This window comes from Crocodylus siamensis, chromosome 1 (genome assembly GCF_052110815.1).
Source record: "Crocodylus siamensis isolate JL-2025a chromosome 1, ASM5211081v1, whole genome shotgun sequence".
Classification (NCBI taxonomy): Eukaryota; Metazoa; Chordata; order Crocodylia; family Crocodylidae; genus Crocodylus; species Crocodylus siamensis.
Window position 1 is genome coordinate 190,929,326 of NC_143395.1, and position 17,246 is coordinate 190,946,571.

General features: G+C 42.2%; 1 protein-coding gene across 1 annotated transcript in view; it reads right to left on the reverse strand.

The window, feature by feature from the left end:
- Nucleotides 1-17,246, reverse strand: part of SLX4IP (SLX4 interacting protein) — a 145,248-nt gene that overhangs the window by 20,981 nt on the left and 107,021 nt on the right. Inside the window, 1 exon segment of the mRNA XM_090051375.1 lies at nucleotides 4,098-4,175. Coding sequence (XP_089907501.1) covers nucleotides 4,098-4,175 — 78 coding nt within the window.

Below are 17,246 nucleotides of genomic sequence, written 5' to 3' on the forward strand. Positions count from 1 at the left end.
CATCACTTAAATGCTGGAGGAGACCTCTACAGCTGTGGAGGAAGAACTGCCAGAGGCAGTGACAGAGAAGGAAGAGGACATGGATTCCCAGGGAGGGAGATGGAACCTGGAATCTTGAGACCTCTGCCAGCAAGCAGTAGGCTGTATCTCCAGCAGTTTGCCTGGAGAATAGATATGGAGCCCTAACAACAGAGGGGGAGAAGCAGAAGCCAGTTCTGCTTGCGGAAGAGGCCAGGTCAAGCATCCCCAAAGTTGGGAGGATCGAGACCGCTGCCATGAAGAGTGACGGGCAGTGGTGGCTGGAGACTCCTTTCTGCAGGGGATGGATGTGTCTCTCTGGTGGTCTGACCTGTTGTCTTGGGAGGTCTGATATTTGCCCAGAGCCCAAATCTGAGATGTCATGGAAGTATTACCGAAACTCATCTGGCCCTCTGACTACTCAGCCATGTGGGCACCCATGACACTGCCAGGGGGGGAACCTGTAGAGATTAAAAGTAATTACAGGGCTCTAGGTGCAAGGGTGAAGAGGGCAGGGTCTCAGCTGGTCTTCTCAAACCTTCTGGTCAAGGGGAAGGGCGCAGGCAGGAGTGGACACATTCTGTAGATCAATGCATGGCTGTAAGGATGGTATCACCAGTGGGGCTTTGGGTTCTTTGACCACAGGATGTTGTTCCAAAAAGAAGGATTGTTAGGAAGAGACAGGATCCACATGATGAAGAGAGGGGATGGAGACCAAAGCCCTCAGGTAACTGGAGAACAGGGTGACCTGGAGGAGGCACAAGCAGGAAGGGGCAACCAGGGAGGCCTTCTCATTGCTCCTGAGAAAGTAGGGAAATTGGCTAGTTACCTCAGGTGTCTCTACAAAAAAGCACAGAGCTAGGAAATGAGCAGGAAGAATTGAAAGTCCTCATGCAGTCAAGGAACTATGACGTAACTGGAATAACACAGACTTGGTGGGAGAGCTTGCATGACTGAAGTACTCTCATGGATGGATACAAACTGTTCAGGAAGGACAGGCAGGGGAGAAGAGGAGGAGCAGTAGCTCTTTATGTAAAAGAGATGTGTGACTGCTCAGACCTCCAGTATGAAACTGGAGACAGGCCTGCTGAAAGTCTCTGGGTTAGGGTCAGAGGGGAGAGCAATAAGGGTGATGTTGTGGTGGGTATAGACTACCAGACCAGGAGGATGAAGTGGATGAGGCTTTCTTCAAACAGCTAGTGGAAAATCCTGGTTCTCACAGGGGATTTCAGTCACCCTGACATCTGCTGGGAGAGCAATACAGCAATGCACAGGCAAACCACGAAGTTTCTGGAAAGTGCTGGGGACAGCTTCCTGGTGCAAATGCTGGAGAGGCCAACTAGGGTCCATGCTCGTCCTGAATTGCTGCTCACAAACAGGGAAGAATTGGTGGGGAGTGTAGAAGCGGACAGCAACTTAGACAGAAGCAACCGTAGGATGACTGAGTTTATGATCCTGAGAAAAGGAAGGAAGAAGAGCAACAAAGTAAGAACCCTGGACTTAAAAAACAACAACAACAACAAAAAGACAAATTCGCACTCAGAGAACTGATGAGCAGCAATGACAGATTTACAGTCAGTGAGGCTCTGTGCTCAAGCAAGATGCAGGGCCCTGCCTCCCACCCCACTGCACATCTGCAGGGGAATTAGCACGGCACACCGGCCGCAGGGGAGGGACAGTGGCCGGAATTTCCAGCTGGAACAACTGAAGAAGCCCACAACCCGCTGGGTGGGTGGAAGGGCCATAAACAAAATACGGGAGGCTCTCCAGCCAGATGCTGGGTTCCCCCACACCTCAGGCAGCGGTGGTGGGGCTCTGTTGTTGGGGGGCCCTGTGCCACCACACTGTTTGTTTCATGGTAAATCTGCTACTGATGGACAGGATCACCTGGGAGGCCATTCTGAGGGGGAAGGGAGTCCAGGAGAGCTGGCTGTATTTTAAAGAAATCTTGAGAAGGACGGGGGGGAGGGTTCAGGCATGAACCATCCTGCTGCATAGGAAGACTAGCAAGTATGACAGAAGACTAGCTTAGCTTAGCAGGGAACTCTTCAGTAAGCTACACCACAAAAAGGAAGCTTACAAGAAGTAGAAACTTGAACAAATAACTAGGGAAGAGTATAAGAACATTACTTAGACATACAAGGATGAAATCAGGAAGGCCAAAGCGCAAATGGAGTTGCAGCTAGCAAGGTACGTGAAGAGTAACAAGAACAGTTTCTATAAGTATGTCAACAACAAGAGGAAGGTCAGGCAAAGTGTGGGTCCCTTACTAAATGGGGAGGCAGCCTAGTGACAGATGATGCAGAAAGGACTGAAGTACTGAAATGCTTTTTTACCTCAATCTTCACTGGCAAAGTCAACTCCTAGACTACTGTATCTGGTAGCACAGTTTGGGGAGGAGATGAGCATCCAACAGTGGTGAAAGAACAGGTTAGAGACTATGTAAAAATCCTGGACTTTTACAAGTCCATGGGGCTAGATGATACGCACCTGACAGTGCTGAGTGAGTTGGTTGATGTGACAGCAAAACTGCTGGCCATTCTCTTTGAAAACTCATGGTGATCAAGAGAGGTCCCAGATCATTGGAAAAGGGCAAATATAGTGCCTGTATTTCAGAAAGGGAATAGGAAGATCTGGGAAACTACAGACCAACCAGCCTCACCTCAATCCCTGGAGAAATCATGGAGCAGATCCTCAAGGAATCTTTTTCTAAGTACGTGGAAGAAAAGAAGGTGATTAGGAACAGCATAGATTTACCAAGGGCAAGTCATACCTGACCAACCTGATTGCCTTCTATGATGAGATGACTGGCTCTGTGGATGGGGAGGGAGAGCAGTGGACATGCTATACCCTGACTTCACCAAGGCTTCTGATAATCTCCCACAGTATTCTTGCAAGCAGGTTAAGGAAGTATGGGTTGAATGAAGAGACTGTGAGGTGGAGAGAAAACTGGCTGGATCATCAGGCTCAGACGGTAGTAATCAATGACTTAATGTCTAGTTGGCAGTATCAAGTGCAGTGTTCCAGGGGTTGGTTTTGTTCAAGATCTTCATCAATGAACTGAAACATGGGATGGAATGCACCCTCAGCAAGTTTTCAGATGACACCAAGCTGGAGGGTACAGTGGATACACTGGAGGGCAGAGCTAGGTTTCAGAGAAACCTAGATAAATTGGAGAATTGGACCAAAAGAAATCTCATGAAGTTCAGTAAGAACAAGTGCAAAGTTCTGCAATTAGATTGGAACAATCCCATGCACCAGTACAGGCTGGAGACCAACTGGCTAAGCAGCAGCTCTGCAGAAAAGGACCTCAGAGTTACAGTGGACAATAAGCTGAAGGTAAGCCAACAGTGTGACCTTGTTGCCAAGAAAGCTAACGGCATACCTGGCTGCATTAGTAGGAGCATTGCCAGCAGATCAAGGGAAGTGATTTTTCCCCTGTATTTCAGACTTGTGAGGCCATATCTGGAGTACTATGTCCAGTCTGGGGGCCTCCACTACAGAAAGGATGTGGACAAACTGGAAAGAGTCCAGCAGAGGGCAGTGAAAATGGTGAGGGGCAGGGGCACATGACTTATGAGAGGCAGGGTTTATTTAGTCTGGAGAAGAGAAGACAAAGTGGGGATTTAATAGCAGTCTTCAACTACCTGAAGTGGGGGGTCCAACGAGGATAGAACAGGACTGTTCTCAGTGGTGGCCAATAACAAAACAAGGAACAATGGTCTCAAGTTGCAGTAAGGGAAGTTTAGGTTAGATATTAGGAAAAGCTTTCTTATGAGGAGGGTAGTAAAACACTGGAACAAGTTACCCAAAGAAGTTGTGTAATCTCCATCCTCAGAGGTTTTTACAACCCAGCTAGACAAAAGCCTTGGCTAGGATGATCTAGTTGGGGATGGTCCAGCTTTGAGCAGAAGGTTGGACTAGATGGCCTCCTGAGGTCCCTTCCAACCCTAATTTTCTATGATTCTGTGAAAAACACCTGAAGTGAATCAAGATAACAGAAACATTGTTTTTATATTCCCTTTTTTTCTCTTATTTGTGAAAACTGCTACACAAATAAATAAGAACTGACTGCTTACCACGATACTGGTCTTCTGCAACACAACGCAGATTCACCCATCTTTTCATAAAGTAGGCTGTGATATGAAAACTAGCACCTGAAACAAAGTAATGTGATAAGTATAAGGGTATTTGAGCTTTTTATCTCAAAATTTTAGATCTCCTAAGATAATCATCTGATTACTTGGTGAAAAAGAAGCTTCAGATATACGTGGCTCCAAAAGGAACATATTTAAATAAGAAACTATTTAAAATTAAGACTAAAATGACTGATGTCCAGCAGAAGGACAGGCAGTTTAAACCAGACCAGTTATGTTAACCAATCATAGAAATTATTTTCCATTAAGTCACTGTCCACATAAGGTGTCTGTCTGGCAGCCACAGCCCTGAAGAAAGACCCTACTGATCCTGATAAATGTTAATCATCTGAAAACCTATCAACTTTATAAGATAATGCTAACGTGAATGATTCTGTGGTTAAGGTACTAGAGCACAACTCAGGAAACCCCTGCCACTTTCTACTCCATCAAACTCCCCAAAACACTGGACAGGTCATTTAAGCTTAGATCCACAAAAGGTATGCAGATACCTAATTGTTACTGAAATCAATGGAAGTTAGTTACGCAAATACGAGTTAGGTGCCAAACTACCTTTGTAACTCACGATCTATGTGCCTAAGTTCATTCTTTAGAATGGGGATAATCCTCTCCCCTTCCTTAAGGTGATGTTGCAGGGTTAAACTGACTACCTTCTGTCAGGTGTTCCCAGTGTATCTGAATAAGTGGCATGGAAAAGCTTAAAATTCAATATTATTATCACGTTCATATCATACCAAAAGACTCCAAAAGTTGCAAGAAAAGATGTAGGACCAAAAATCCCCCTTCCATTTTTAGCCAGTAGAGCCAGTTGAGTCTTGAAGGCATAAGTTGGCCCCTCACTTTATGGGTACCTCTGCATTTGCATTCCTTCCTGAGCACTACAGTCCAGAGTTTCTCAATGTTCAAAAGACTTCCTGAAACTCCTCTTGGAGTGGAGTTCTACCACACCGCCATCAGATTCATTTGCCACAATTCATCTCCCAGTAATTTATCAGCTATCTTTTTTCCTCTAAGAAGGCAACCTAATACTTGACTTCCCTTTAAAGATCAAGTCAGGATGTGACAAGTTAACCACCCCTTAAAAATGATGCACGCTTGAGGAAACTTTGGATGTGGTCCATCACCTTTATTAATTGCCTATTTACAGAACATGATTAAAGAAAATTATTGTTAGCTACTGTTAGTTTGGCACCCACCATCTTTTTGACACACTGCTAGTAAGGTTAGACAAATCAAAGATTATAGGACATTGAGCTTTATATAAACAGTTGTTACTGTGACAGTACTATCAATGCCTTCTACTGTGAACGCAATAATACTAGAACAGAGTAATGTTCGTAAAAATGTGACTCTTCATACATGTTTCTGAATGGAGAAAATGGATAGGTAAATAAGACGACCTCTCCTTCAGACTGCATCTAAAACATTAAACATGCACGGCATATCTGCTGGGCAGTTTTCTTTTGATTAAAATGTCAAACAAAAAGGTGAAAATCTTTTGCTTTTTTCACTGAAAAACACAGTATTTCATTTCTGAATGGAATCAGAGTGGCATGCGCATTTGTTTATTTTCCTGGGTGTTCTGGTGTTCTGCAAGACGTAAGTGTTTAATCATATGTGACTAACTGCCTGAGCAAATCAAAACCTTTGATTTATATGGTGTAGGCTCTTTGGAGTAAGAAACAAAATAAACCCCACTCACAATCAAAAACAGATCTACGATATTATTATCTTGGTTGTCCTTTAGCCTTTTGCTAGTGCATGATTTCAAGTTGTCTTATGCTGCTGACAGATGATTTGGAAATCAGACATTGTTTAATAGAGGTCTATAGTTTTAACCCCTTCACTGACTTTTCCATGATGAAACCTTGCTTCCTGCTTAAAAGTGATTGATACAGGGCTCCATGGGAAGCTCAATCAAATACCATTCTACTTACTGATCTATCACCCGGGGTTGCCTTGAAGTCTGTACTCTACCATTCTGTCCTGTAGCTCTCAAAGTCTTACTATACCACTTACATCAAGGTTGTCCAACTCTTCTTGCATCCCAGGAAGGTCTAGATCATGGGGCTCCTTACAGGTTGGATTTGTACTGCAGGGCTCCTTATGAGATTGATCTGGCCTAGTGCCAGGGGCGGCAGCAGTGGGGCAAGCAGCCACAAGCCAGGTACATTCTTGCTATGGCAGAAAGATGCAAGTGGTACTGGGCCAGGTGGTTGTAGAGCAGCTGATGGCTGTGTCACACAGCCTTTGCTTGCCTCTCTGCCACCAACTGTCTGGCCCTACAGGGCCCTGGACTCTGCAGCAGGCCATGCCAACAACTAGTCATGCCTCTAAATTTTTAGCTCAGTGGAAGGCCAATTAGAATCCTTTCTTTTAAACCAAATCTAAACTATATAAATTACTGAATCGACAGCTCTAGGCACTGACCTCCTATTTCCATGCTCATAAGCTTTGTGGATATAAGAGAAAAGACACCATCAGCTGTGCCTGACCAAGCTGTCCCCACACTGCTTCACCCGAATGCATCAAGCCTGAATTGAGAGAGGCTGACTTACAGCAAGACAGAAGTCCAGTCTTCATAACCATCTACTTGGTATTTCTACCAAAAATGCCAATGATTGCTAACTGTGGTCAAGGTTTGATGATGCAGGTATCTAGAGAGTGTAATATATTTTAACACAACATTAGACTGAAGACTTCTGACCTGCTCCATTCAATAATGCAACAAAACCAAAACACTGCTCTGCCAAAGGCAGCTGATAACTGAGTTTTGCTACAATGCTACCAATACTGCACTGTTCTTTTTCTGTTTTTTCCAAGTGAAAAATCCTGAGAAATCTCCCCATTTCCTACATAACAAGGTATAAAATGAAGACATGTGGCTGTTTCTTCCCATTTGAAGAATCTGTCTTCACCATGTAAATTACCAACAGAAAATCAGACAGGCCTTTTCAAATCTACCATAAATAAAGCAAAATCTAAACTACTGTTAGTGTCATTATTTTTCATTATTTTGAAATTATACGTGTAAATCGTCATAACTACATTAAAACAAAAATCACAGAAACAATGGAAACCAGAATGTGACTGAATAAATGCAGTCCTACAGAAATGCTGCAGTTTCATTTAAGCTGTAATGTGCTCCAGTGAGTAATGTATTTTAAGGGAGTGGTAATTTGCCCTGCTTGTCATATTTCACAGTCCCAGGACACTGAGAGGAAATATCAGACATTGAGTTTTTACTGTAAAACTATCCAACAACACTTGTTTTCCAAAGGAGTTACAGCCAAGTTGACTTGAGCTTCCCCAAGGCTGCCAAGAAGAGTCTGTGGTACAGTGTATAACAGTGGAAAGCCCTCTCCCACGGCTATTAGAGACCATTCATCTGGGAGCCTGGGAAAATGCCTTTGAGCTGCTGAGTTATCTGGAGTAGCCTGGCAGGTGTTCACTTCTCAGCAAAATCTGGCACCTGCATGGCTCTGTTACTGAATTCAGCAACCCTTCTCCAAAACCACAAGACAGGCCTAAGAAGGCCTATTGCCCCCAAAACATTTTCATACCTGACACTCCTACATTTTTGACTATACAGCTTTTTCTTGCTGCCTTCTAAAACATTAATTTTTCTCACAGGCTGACAGATTATTTTGGACTAAAACTCCCCTTACAATTTAAAAGTACAAAATTTTTATCTTGTATGCACTAAATGATTTAAAATATAAACATGAACTTGTCATATTGAATGAGGAAATAGATGTACAAGGTTTGTCAATTCAGTACATTAGACTGTTTCAAAGATTAAATGAGCAAAATAAGAAGTCTGAATACTGCATATAATGCATATGAATCACACAGATAAAACCGTAGTATTAAAATGATTCCAGTATTTAAGGTTTTAATTTTTCAGTATACTATAGATATGTTATTACATGGCTTTTAGTGAGGTTTAATTTATTAGTAGTTATTTCCTTTGTATTATTCACTTTCAAGCTACTGAGAGACTGAAGAAGCATTTTTATTCTAAATCTAAACCTATTTTAGGGTTCTTGTAACTTTCCAAAAAAGGGTTTCGCAAGTTTATTCTCAGCCAAAAATTGAACTATTTTCTAAGACCTCAGTAAAATTTCTGTTGTTGGTTCTGAAATAGACATGAATGAAAAAAAACACTGATTATAATCTGGTAAGAAGTAATTCATGTTCTGTTTTGTTATCAGAAAAACAAAAATGGTTTGTTTTTAATACTTCAAACACAAGGAGGATGCATTCTTTGGCGAAGTCTGAGCATAATAATTGGAAACTGTATGTGAATACAGCATATTGTGCACAAGAAACCCTGCAAATTCCTCTTTTCTGGTCATTTAAAACATTCAGTTGCTTACTTGGATCAAATTACAGGCATTTGCAGCCATGCTCTCTAGAGCAGTGATCTCCAAAGTGGGGTGCACGCACCCCAGGGGGTGTGCAAGACAATCCATTGGGGTGCAGGAAGAAAATATTAGAACTTCTATTTCTATAAATATTGGGGGTGCACGCTCAAAATTTTTTACTGATAGGGGTGCGCGGTCAAAAAAGTTTGGAGACCACTGTTCTAGAGAACACAAAATTCAAATCTAGTATGGTAGGCCAGGAAGTGGTTCTCTGTGAAGGCAATCACCAAGACTTGATGAGAATTTTCTGGTACTCTGTAGGGTATATAAATTCTCTGACACAGACAGAAGTTACACAAAAGTTAGTGTTGGCTGTGCAGCCTAATGACTATATGGACAAATAAATTCACTGAGTTAGACCCTCACCTGATACAAATTGTTACAGGGACGGTAACAGCTTGTGACAACTCAAACCAGATGAGCTCTGCCCTGCTGGTAGCTTTTTCCTTCACAAAACCCAGTTTTCAGTTGTCTCACCTTCCTGCATATTCTTTAAAACTTTTTTTTATAGATGTTTACATACAAGTACACAGATATATGCGAATTTAAAATTACCCAAGTACAGTATGCAGGTTTTAAATACAGGATACATATAAGAACAGTGGTTCTCAATCTTTTTTAGACTTAAGGCACACAGTGCTGTAGCAACAAAGTTTGGCACCCAGGGCAAAGCCCACAGCAGCAAACCGCCCTTGCCCTCACCCTGCACACTTATCTGGGGGGCACACGCCCCCGCATGCTTGTGCATGCAGCAGCAGGAGATGCCCATCCCCGTGCCCCCCAAATGAGCTGCTTGTGGCTCTGTCCCATGCCCACACCCTGGCTGGGCAGCGTCTGCTGGGATCCCTTTGCTTCAGCACCCAGGGCAGTCGCCCTGCTCGCCACCCCCCTTGCTATGGCACTGAAGGTACACCTCCTTAGACTCAAGGTATTCCTCAGAAAATCCAACCTCTTCACTTTCGCTCTTTTTTTTTTGACTACAGAAAAATAATGCAGCGATTCTTCTGTTGCAAAAACCTCAGAAAGATCACAACAGGTCAGAATATTGTCTTGTTTGAATGGATTACTATTTAAAATCTTTGTATTTATCTTATGAATCATGTGTAGGTGTTTGCACACCTTTATTAAGTGACACCCTGGTTGAGAATACCTGATAGAGACTGTAGCACTGGTTCACAAACATTTGGGTGTAGCACTGAACTACCTAAGAATAAAGATCTTCCTACATATTTTCTCTGTGTGTGCACATTTGGGAGGTAGGAATAGGACAGCCAAGGAAATCAAGCTCAAAATACTACATTAATGCAATGTTACAGATGAGATGTTCTGTGCCCGAAAGTCAGAAAATTCCCTTTTATGGTTCACTGAGGCCCCTGGCAGACGTTACACTTAAGATCTGATTAACCAGTTAATCGCATCTTAAGTAGTAACCCAGTCATATGTTCATGTAATTAATGGCACAATAACATGGAATATGCCACTAAGGTATTACACATATGTATAACAACTTTGTGGCTGCTTTCTATCATGCCTTAAATTGAATATGTAAAAGGACTCCAATATATTCCTGAGGCTGGAAGCACACTGGAGTAAAGGGCCTTGATGTGCTCTGGCAGCTGGGACCACCTATCAGCTGACTGATGCTCCAAACCTGGGGCACCCTAGGCACCTGGCTTGCTACTTGCTCCTTCTACACCAGCGATAGGACATGTTTGGGATCTGACCTTTGATTCCATAATTGTGCCTCCTGCCATGCACAAGCAGCATGGCAAGAGGCACAGTTGTTGGGATCATGGATCAGATCCCATCATGCCTTTAACTCTGTGTCAGCAGCCGTAGCCACTACTATACAGGCATGTGATATGTATATAAGATCTGATCCTGCAGACATATGAGCATGTGAATAATCTTACTCTTGCAAGTAGACCTAGACCTCTCCGGATGTCTTGTCAAATTAAACATAAAATAGTCAAAATTACTTAATTTTTTTACTTTGCTCCCCCTTTATTCATCATTGTTAATAAAAGTACACTCTTTCCTGTCAGCTGAATTTTCCCTTACACACACAGGCCACATGCCACCTCTCTTCTTTTCCTTCCATATCAGAACTCAATTCTGAATTTTATTTTTTGGCACAAAATGTTACATCTCTTGTAAAGACTCTCTTAATCTCCCCTCTGTACTATTACAATCTCCTCCTCTTTGGCTTCTCAAACACCCACCATGCATGACCTCTTAATTCATGAAAAAACACAACTATGATTCTTTTTTTTTGGTCAATTGCTTTGATCATTTCAGCACTCCGTTAGTTTCCACTCTCCTCAATGTCAGATTCAAGATTCTTCTTCTGACCTTAAAGGAACTTCACACCTCAGACCCTACCTCCTTATCCATGACTCTTGTTACTGTTATCTGCTACCATGTTAGTTTCACCTACCTTTTTACTGGTTCTCTGCAAAAATGCGTTCATATATTTTCCATGCCACCAACATACATGAAACACCCTTCTGGAACTTATGTAGACTATTAGCCTCTCTTCAAGACTTATTTCTGCTACAATGCCTACAGCAAATCAGGCAAAGTATAACTGGCTGGGCTTTGAAACAGCTAAGGAAAGTCAATTTTTGTTCATTTCAAAGGAATATAGAGATATCTGTAATTCCCTCCTTCTTTCCCTGCCTTTCATATGTCTCTTTTCCTCTCCTGTTCTAATCCTGGAAATTAAGTATGCACAATTTTACTCCAGAGATTTTTCTAGCAGACTATGAGACTGTGACACTGGCTACTTACAGGGCCTGTAAAAATCACAAAGTAAAGAAACCAAAAAAAGGAGTCTTTCGGTTATGGTTATTTTAAGGATGGCTGTTTAAAAAAAAGATGGGGGGAAGAGAAGATGAAGGTATGACTTTAAGTTGGTATGTACTACTAAGAACACTCATCTGTCACACATGCCATTCACATTTTGGAGCCAGTGAGAAACAGTAAAACTGACCAAAATGGGGAAAAAACATTCTGTTTCTACTGGCCAAACTTAATGAAGTGCTACAAAGCAGGCTGACGGAGCAGCAGTGGATAGTATATTGCAAGTGAAAAAAAGAGTTTGGTATGAATAAATTAGAATATGAACAAATTTACTTTTAAACTTTTATACATACATACATATTACATATATATATAGAATATTTCAAAGTTTGGCACCCAGGGCAAAGCCCACAATGGCAGCCCGCCCTCACCCCACATGAACGCGCACACACATACACACACACTCTCTCTCTCTATATATATAATATACATATGTGTATGTGTGTGTGTGTGTGTGTGTGTGTGTGTGTGTGTGTGTGTAATATATATTCTAATATAATAAAGGGCTTAGTCTGTCTGTGTGTTCATAACACTTTTGGGCAACTGCACATGCGCCGCTGAAAGGGCCAGCAGCGATTGGCTGCGGGGGCTCTGCCTCCTCAGGCAGGGAGGGAGCTGCCGCCATCTCAGGAAGAGAGGCGGGAGCCCTACTGCTCTGTGGGAGAAGGTGGAGGCAGGTGGGCTGGGGGGAGGGAGGAACTGCTGCTGCTGCTGCCACCTCCTCCAGTGGAGGGAAGCCCCGCTGCTCTGTGGGAGGAGGTGGAGGCTGGAGGCCAGGCGGTTGGGAGGAAGCTGCAGCAGCTGCTGTCCCCTCAGGTGGAGGGAAGCCCCATTGCTCCATGGGAGGAGACAGAGGAGGGTGGGTTGTGGGGAGCCACCTTCAATTCCTCAGGCAGAGGAAAGCCCCACTGCTCTGCACGAGGAGGACAAGGAGAGCAGGTGTGGAGTAGGGTGGCACTGCTGCCACCTCTTCAAGCAGGGGAGAAGCTCCGTTGTTCCATGGAAGGAGGGAACCGCTGAACCAGAGGCTGGAGGAGGTGGCAGCAGCACTATATACATGGCCGGCCCCAAAGGGTGAGCAGGGAGCGGGGGGAGCCGGGGGCATGTAAACACTCCCTGAAACACTCCATCATTCATGATGGGCAACTAGCTAGTGTGTGTGTGCATACACACACACATGCATACATATATATACATATACACATATATATACACATACACACGTGTGTGTGTGTGTGTGTGTGTGTAATTTTATGTCCTATGTAAAATTTTAATTTGATACTCTCCTTTAAAACAGAAAAGAGAAAACATTTTTTCTCACTAGAAGAGCTTAAGCAAGCCAAATGCATTTTTGTCTAAAAACTGTTGCACAAGCACTTTCCCCAGGCAATGACCTTGCATTCCATGTTTCAGTCCAAGGAAAGGTTTACGGTTTAAATAATCTCAAGACAGAATTCATAGGGCAAGTGCTTAAAACTGGAGCATAATCACAAACACTAAGTTAATTATGTATAATTTTCAAAGCAAGACTACCTTTGTTGGTTTCAGTTAAAACTTGCAAAGAAGAACATTTTATTCAGCACCTGCAAGGCATCAGAAACCATAAATTCAGCAGGGGTAAAAGTGAAGATTCAAGCCCTTGCGCTGCTCCCACAAAAGAAAAAAATAAAGACCCAAATTGTTGTCTATACTTAAATCCAATTACAACTCATCCATATAACAACACCCAAATGTCTTAATTGTATTAACCAGTAATGCTAGGTACCCTGCTGTGGAAACTAGTTAGTCCACTGAATTCAGTGCAGCTTCACCAGTTTTCCCCAGGATAAGGAGCTGGACTACACTGAACTGTGATACTATGCAAAAGTGATTTTTCTTTCCCTTTTTACAATCTTATCTAAGGAGAAAAAGTACAGCTGATACAGAAGGGAGGAGGTACTACATACAGAAGTTTGAAGCTGAAACAAGTCAAACAAATGTCAGTATTATACCAGCTCAAACACACTTTTTATATTGTAACTTACATTTAAAATTCCTCTTTTCAGTATGGCCATAAGTTACTACTGTGAACCTGACATTGGCACCTGCAACAGAACCTAAATACTTCTCAATTAAAAAGATAGTGAAAAAGATCCTGCAAATATGAGATTATTTACTTCATCCTTTCCCCCCAAAATCTAGTTGGTCGATTTAAATGTCTTTGTTTCAAATGGATTTGATTTAATGACATTTTTTAAAAACAAGTGTTTTTCTCTGAATATTTTTAATGATAAAGTGAGTTACATTTTATTTGCATTTATGACACTGATAAAATTCACTAAATTCAATTAGTGTGTCCAGATAAAATTCACTAAATTCAATTAGTGTGTCCAGAAAGGATCCACAAAATTGTCTGTTTTTTTTCAGTTTTCAGGTGAAATGCCTTGCCATTTACTGTAGTGCTACTTGGACTAAATTTTAGTCATTTACTTTCTTCAATAAATTATTTTACAAATTAAGGCCCTGACCTGCAAAGACTTATACAGGCATTTTATATTGAAAGTAGCCCTTCTGTAGTCAAGGTGAATATTTACATATGTAAAAGCACATGTATAAATCTGGGTATGATGTGGCCCTGAAATACATAAACATGGCAGGCTGCCTCAGTCCTTCCCATGCAAACATACATGATGGCAATCGCATAAGTAATCCCATTAAGCTTTTCACATGAATAAAGAAAATGTACCTGTTTCTGCAGGACTGGGGTCCTTAGTCTTTATTTCAGTCAACCCTTCAACCAAGCAAACACATAATTTCTAAATACAGGTTACATGACAAATAAGGAACAGAAACAAGTAAGAACACAATGTTCCTGTATCAAAAACTTTACATGTTTTCTCTACATCTGTCATGTGACAATGCAGTTTAAGAAAAAGAGAACACTAAGCAAAATGTTGTATATTATGACAATATCAAAATTAAGAGCTACTACTCATCTGTCAAACATGTAAAAAGTCCCTGAAGCTGGCTTTTGTTACAATGAAAGGAACAAGAGCTTTGACATTCAACATGCATTGCTACAAGAATTTTCTTCTTTTTTAAAACTGTTCTCCTCGGGATGATGGCTTAGTACCATGTTTTGGCTGGTACTCGTAAGAACAGAAAGGGTTAAAGATGTGTAAAACAGATTTTCTCACAGTTTAGTGACAGCAAAACACCACATTTAGGAAACCAGACAGCTAGAGGGTCAAAACATTACACTTCCAGGTCAAACTTCTGGTTGCAATTAAGTAAAACGCCTCCAAGCATTTCTAGGGTAATCATATTTCTTTCAGTTTTCTTTTTAAACCCTACTCTTTCACTTACATTGTAACCACAACACTTTTAGTCTCTAGCAACATTTAACTCAAGTGTACCTGAGGACTTTCGAGGAACTTGACATTTCATTTTACTGTAAAAAAGCAAACTCTCAATTTTTCCATCCATCTCATTTAGTGAGAAGCTGAGCTAGTTTAAGAAATGAGTTAAGTTAATTAGAGATATTTATATTGAAAAGAACCCACAAAACTGAACTCTAGTCAATTTAAAAATAAGTTTTAAATGTTTTTTTCCAGAAATCACATGGCCTACTTTTGCCTTCCTCTAGTGCTTGTAGTTTTATAGTCATATATTCCCTACTTTCATAAAATATTTTTCTCTGCCTTGTGACTGGGTGAAAGGCCTCCTCAAACAACCATAGACACTGACTAATAGCTCTATCCTACAAACACACACACATTAACTTTTTACTCAGAAAAATTGCATTAGCAGTTTTGATTTCATGAGCTGTTAATGTACTTTCACTGTATTTTCTCTGTAAAAGAGCATCTCTTGCCTTAACTTTTCAAACTTGTTTACATTTCACTAGCAAAATGTTAACAAAGATTTTGTTTAAATAAAAAGGATTATAAGAGATTTTTATCACAGGGAAAGAGGGGAAAAAAGAGGTATGCATTATGGCCTAAGTGGGAATGATATTCTCAAAATAATGAGAAAATGAGAAAGACTGCCTGAAATGGGCCAATAGAAGAGTTGTGTATGGGTGAAAGAACATAGTCTTTGTTAATAGGAAATCTGTCAAATCTTCCTGGGGAAGATCTTAGAAAAGTTTATTAAGGAGGCCATCCTTGAGGGGCTGGCCTAGGCTAACATTCTAAGGGATAGCCAGCACGGGTTTGTTGCGGGTAGGTCTTGTTTGACCAATCTCATTTCCTTCTCTGACCAGGTGACCTATCACCTGGACAAGGGAGAAGAGATTGATGTCATATATCTTGACTTCAAAAAAGCTTTTGATCTGGTATCCCATGATCACTTCTTGGCCAAACTGGCCAGTTGTGGCCTTGGCTCCACCACGATCCGCTGGCTGGGAAATTGGCTCCGTGGTCGGACCCAGAGGGTTGTGATTGATGGCAGTCACTCATCATGGTGCCCTGTGACCAGTGGGGTCCCTCAAGGCTCTGTCCTGGGACCCATACTGTTCAACATCTTCATTAACGATGTGGACATTGGAGTCAGGAGTGGACTGGCCAAGTTCGCCGATGACACCAAACTTTGGGGCAAAGCATCCACGCCAGAAGATAGGCAAGTGATCCAGGCTGACCTGGACAAGCTCAGCAAATGGGCAGACGAGAACCTCATGGTGTTTAACACCGAAAAATGCAAGGTTCTCCACCTTGGGAGGAAAAACCTGCAGCACCCTTATAGGCTCGGCAGTAATACGTTGGTTAGCACTACAGAAGAAAGAGACTTGGGGGTCATCATTGACCACAAGATGAACATGAGCCTGCAATGTGATGCTGCGGCTAATAAAGCAACCAAAATGCTGGCTTGCATCCATAGATGCTTCTTGAGCAAATCCCGGGACGTCATTCTCCCCTTGTACTCGGCCTTGGTGAGGCCGCAGCTGGAGTACTGCGTCCAGTTTTGGGCTCCACAATTTAAAAAGGATGCGGAGAAGCTTGAGAGAGTCCAGAGGAGAGCCACACGCATGATCAGAGGTCAGGAAAACAGATCTTACGATGACAGGCTGAGAGACATGGGACTCTTTAGCCTGGAAAAGCGTAGGCTCAGGGGTGATCTCATGGCCACCTATAAGTTTATCAGGGGTGACCACCAGGATCTGGGGGAACGTCTGTTCACCAGAGCGCCCCAAGGGATGACGAGGTCAAATGGTCACAAACTCCTGCAAGACCGTTTTAGGCTGGACATAAGGAAGAAGTTCTTTACTGTCCGAGCCCCCAAGGTCTGGAACAGCCTGCCAGCGGAGGTGGTTCAAGCACCTACATTGAACACCTTCAAGAGTAAATTGGATGCTTCTCTTGCTGGTATCCTATGACCCCAGCTGACTTCCTGCCCTTTGGGCAGGGGGCTGGATTCAGTGATCTCCCAAGGTCCCTTCCAGCCCTAATGGCTATGAAATCTATGAAATACGAAATCTGTCAAAGTAAAGGGGAAAAATGCTGAGTCAGATGAAAATATTGTGTTACATGACACAGAAAGACATGTTGTAGTGGTGCTGAAGAAGAAGTTTAATTAGTTTGTTGGTCTTTCACCTTCTGCCTTCACCTTCTTAATTGGTAAACTGAGGATCTAGTGACTACCTCGACCTCTACAAGAGGAACAGACAACATGATGAAGATGAGATGGAAAGAAAAAAGGAAGATACTCACTTTGATCTAATGGAGGTAAGAGCGTCTTGACTGTGGATCGGTGATTAAAAAGTGGGGACTCAAGATGGAGGTGTATCTGTTTGCAGTAAGTGGAG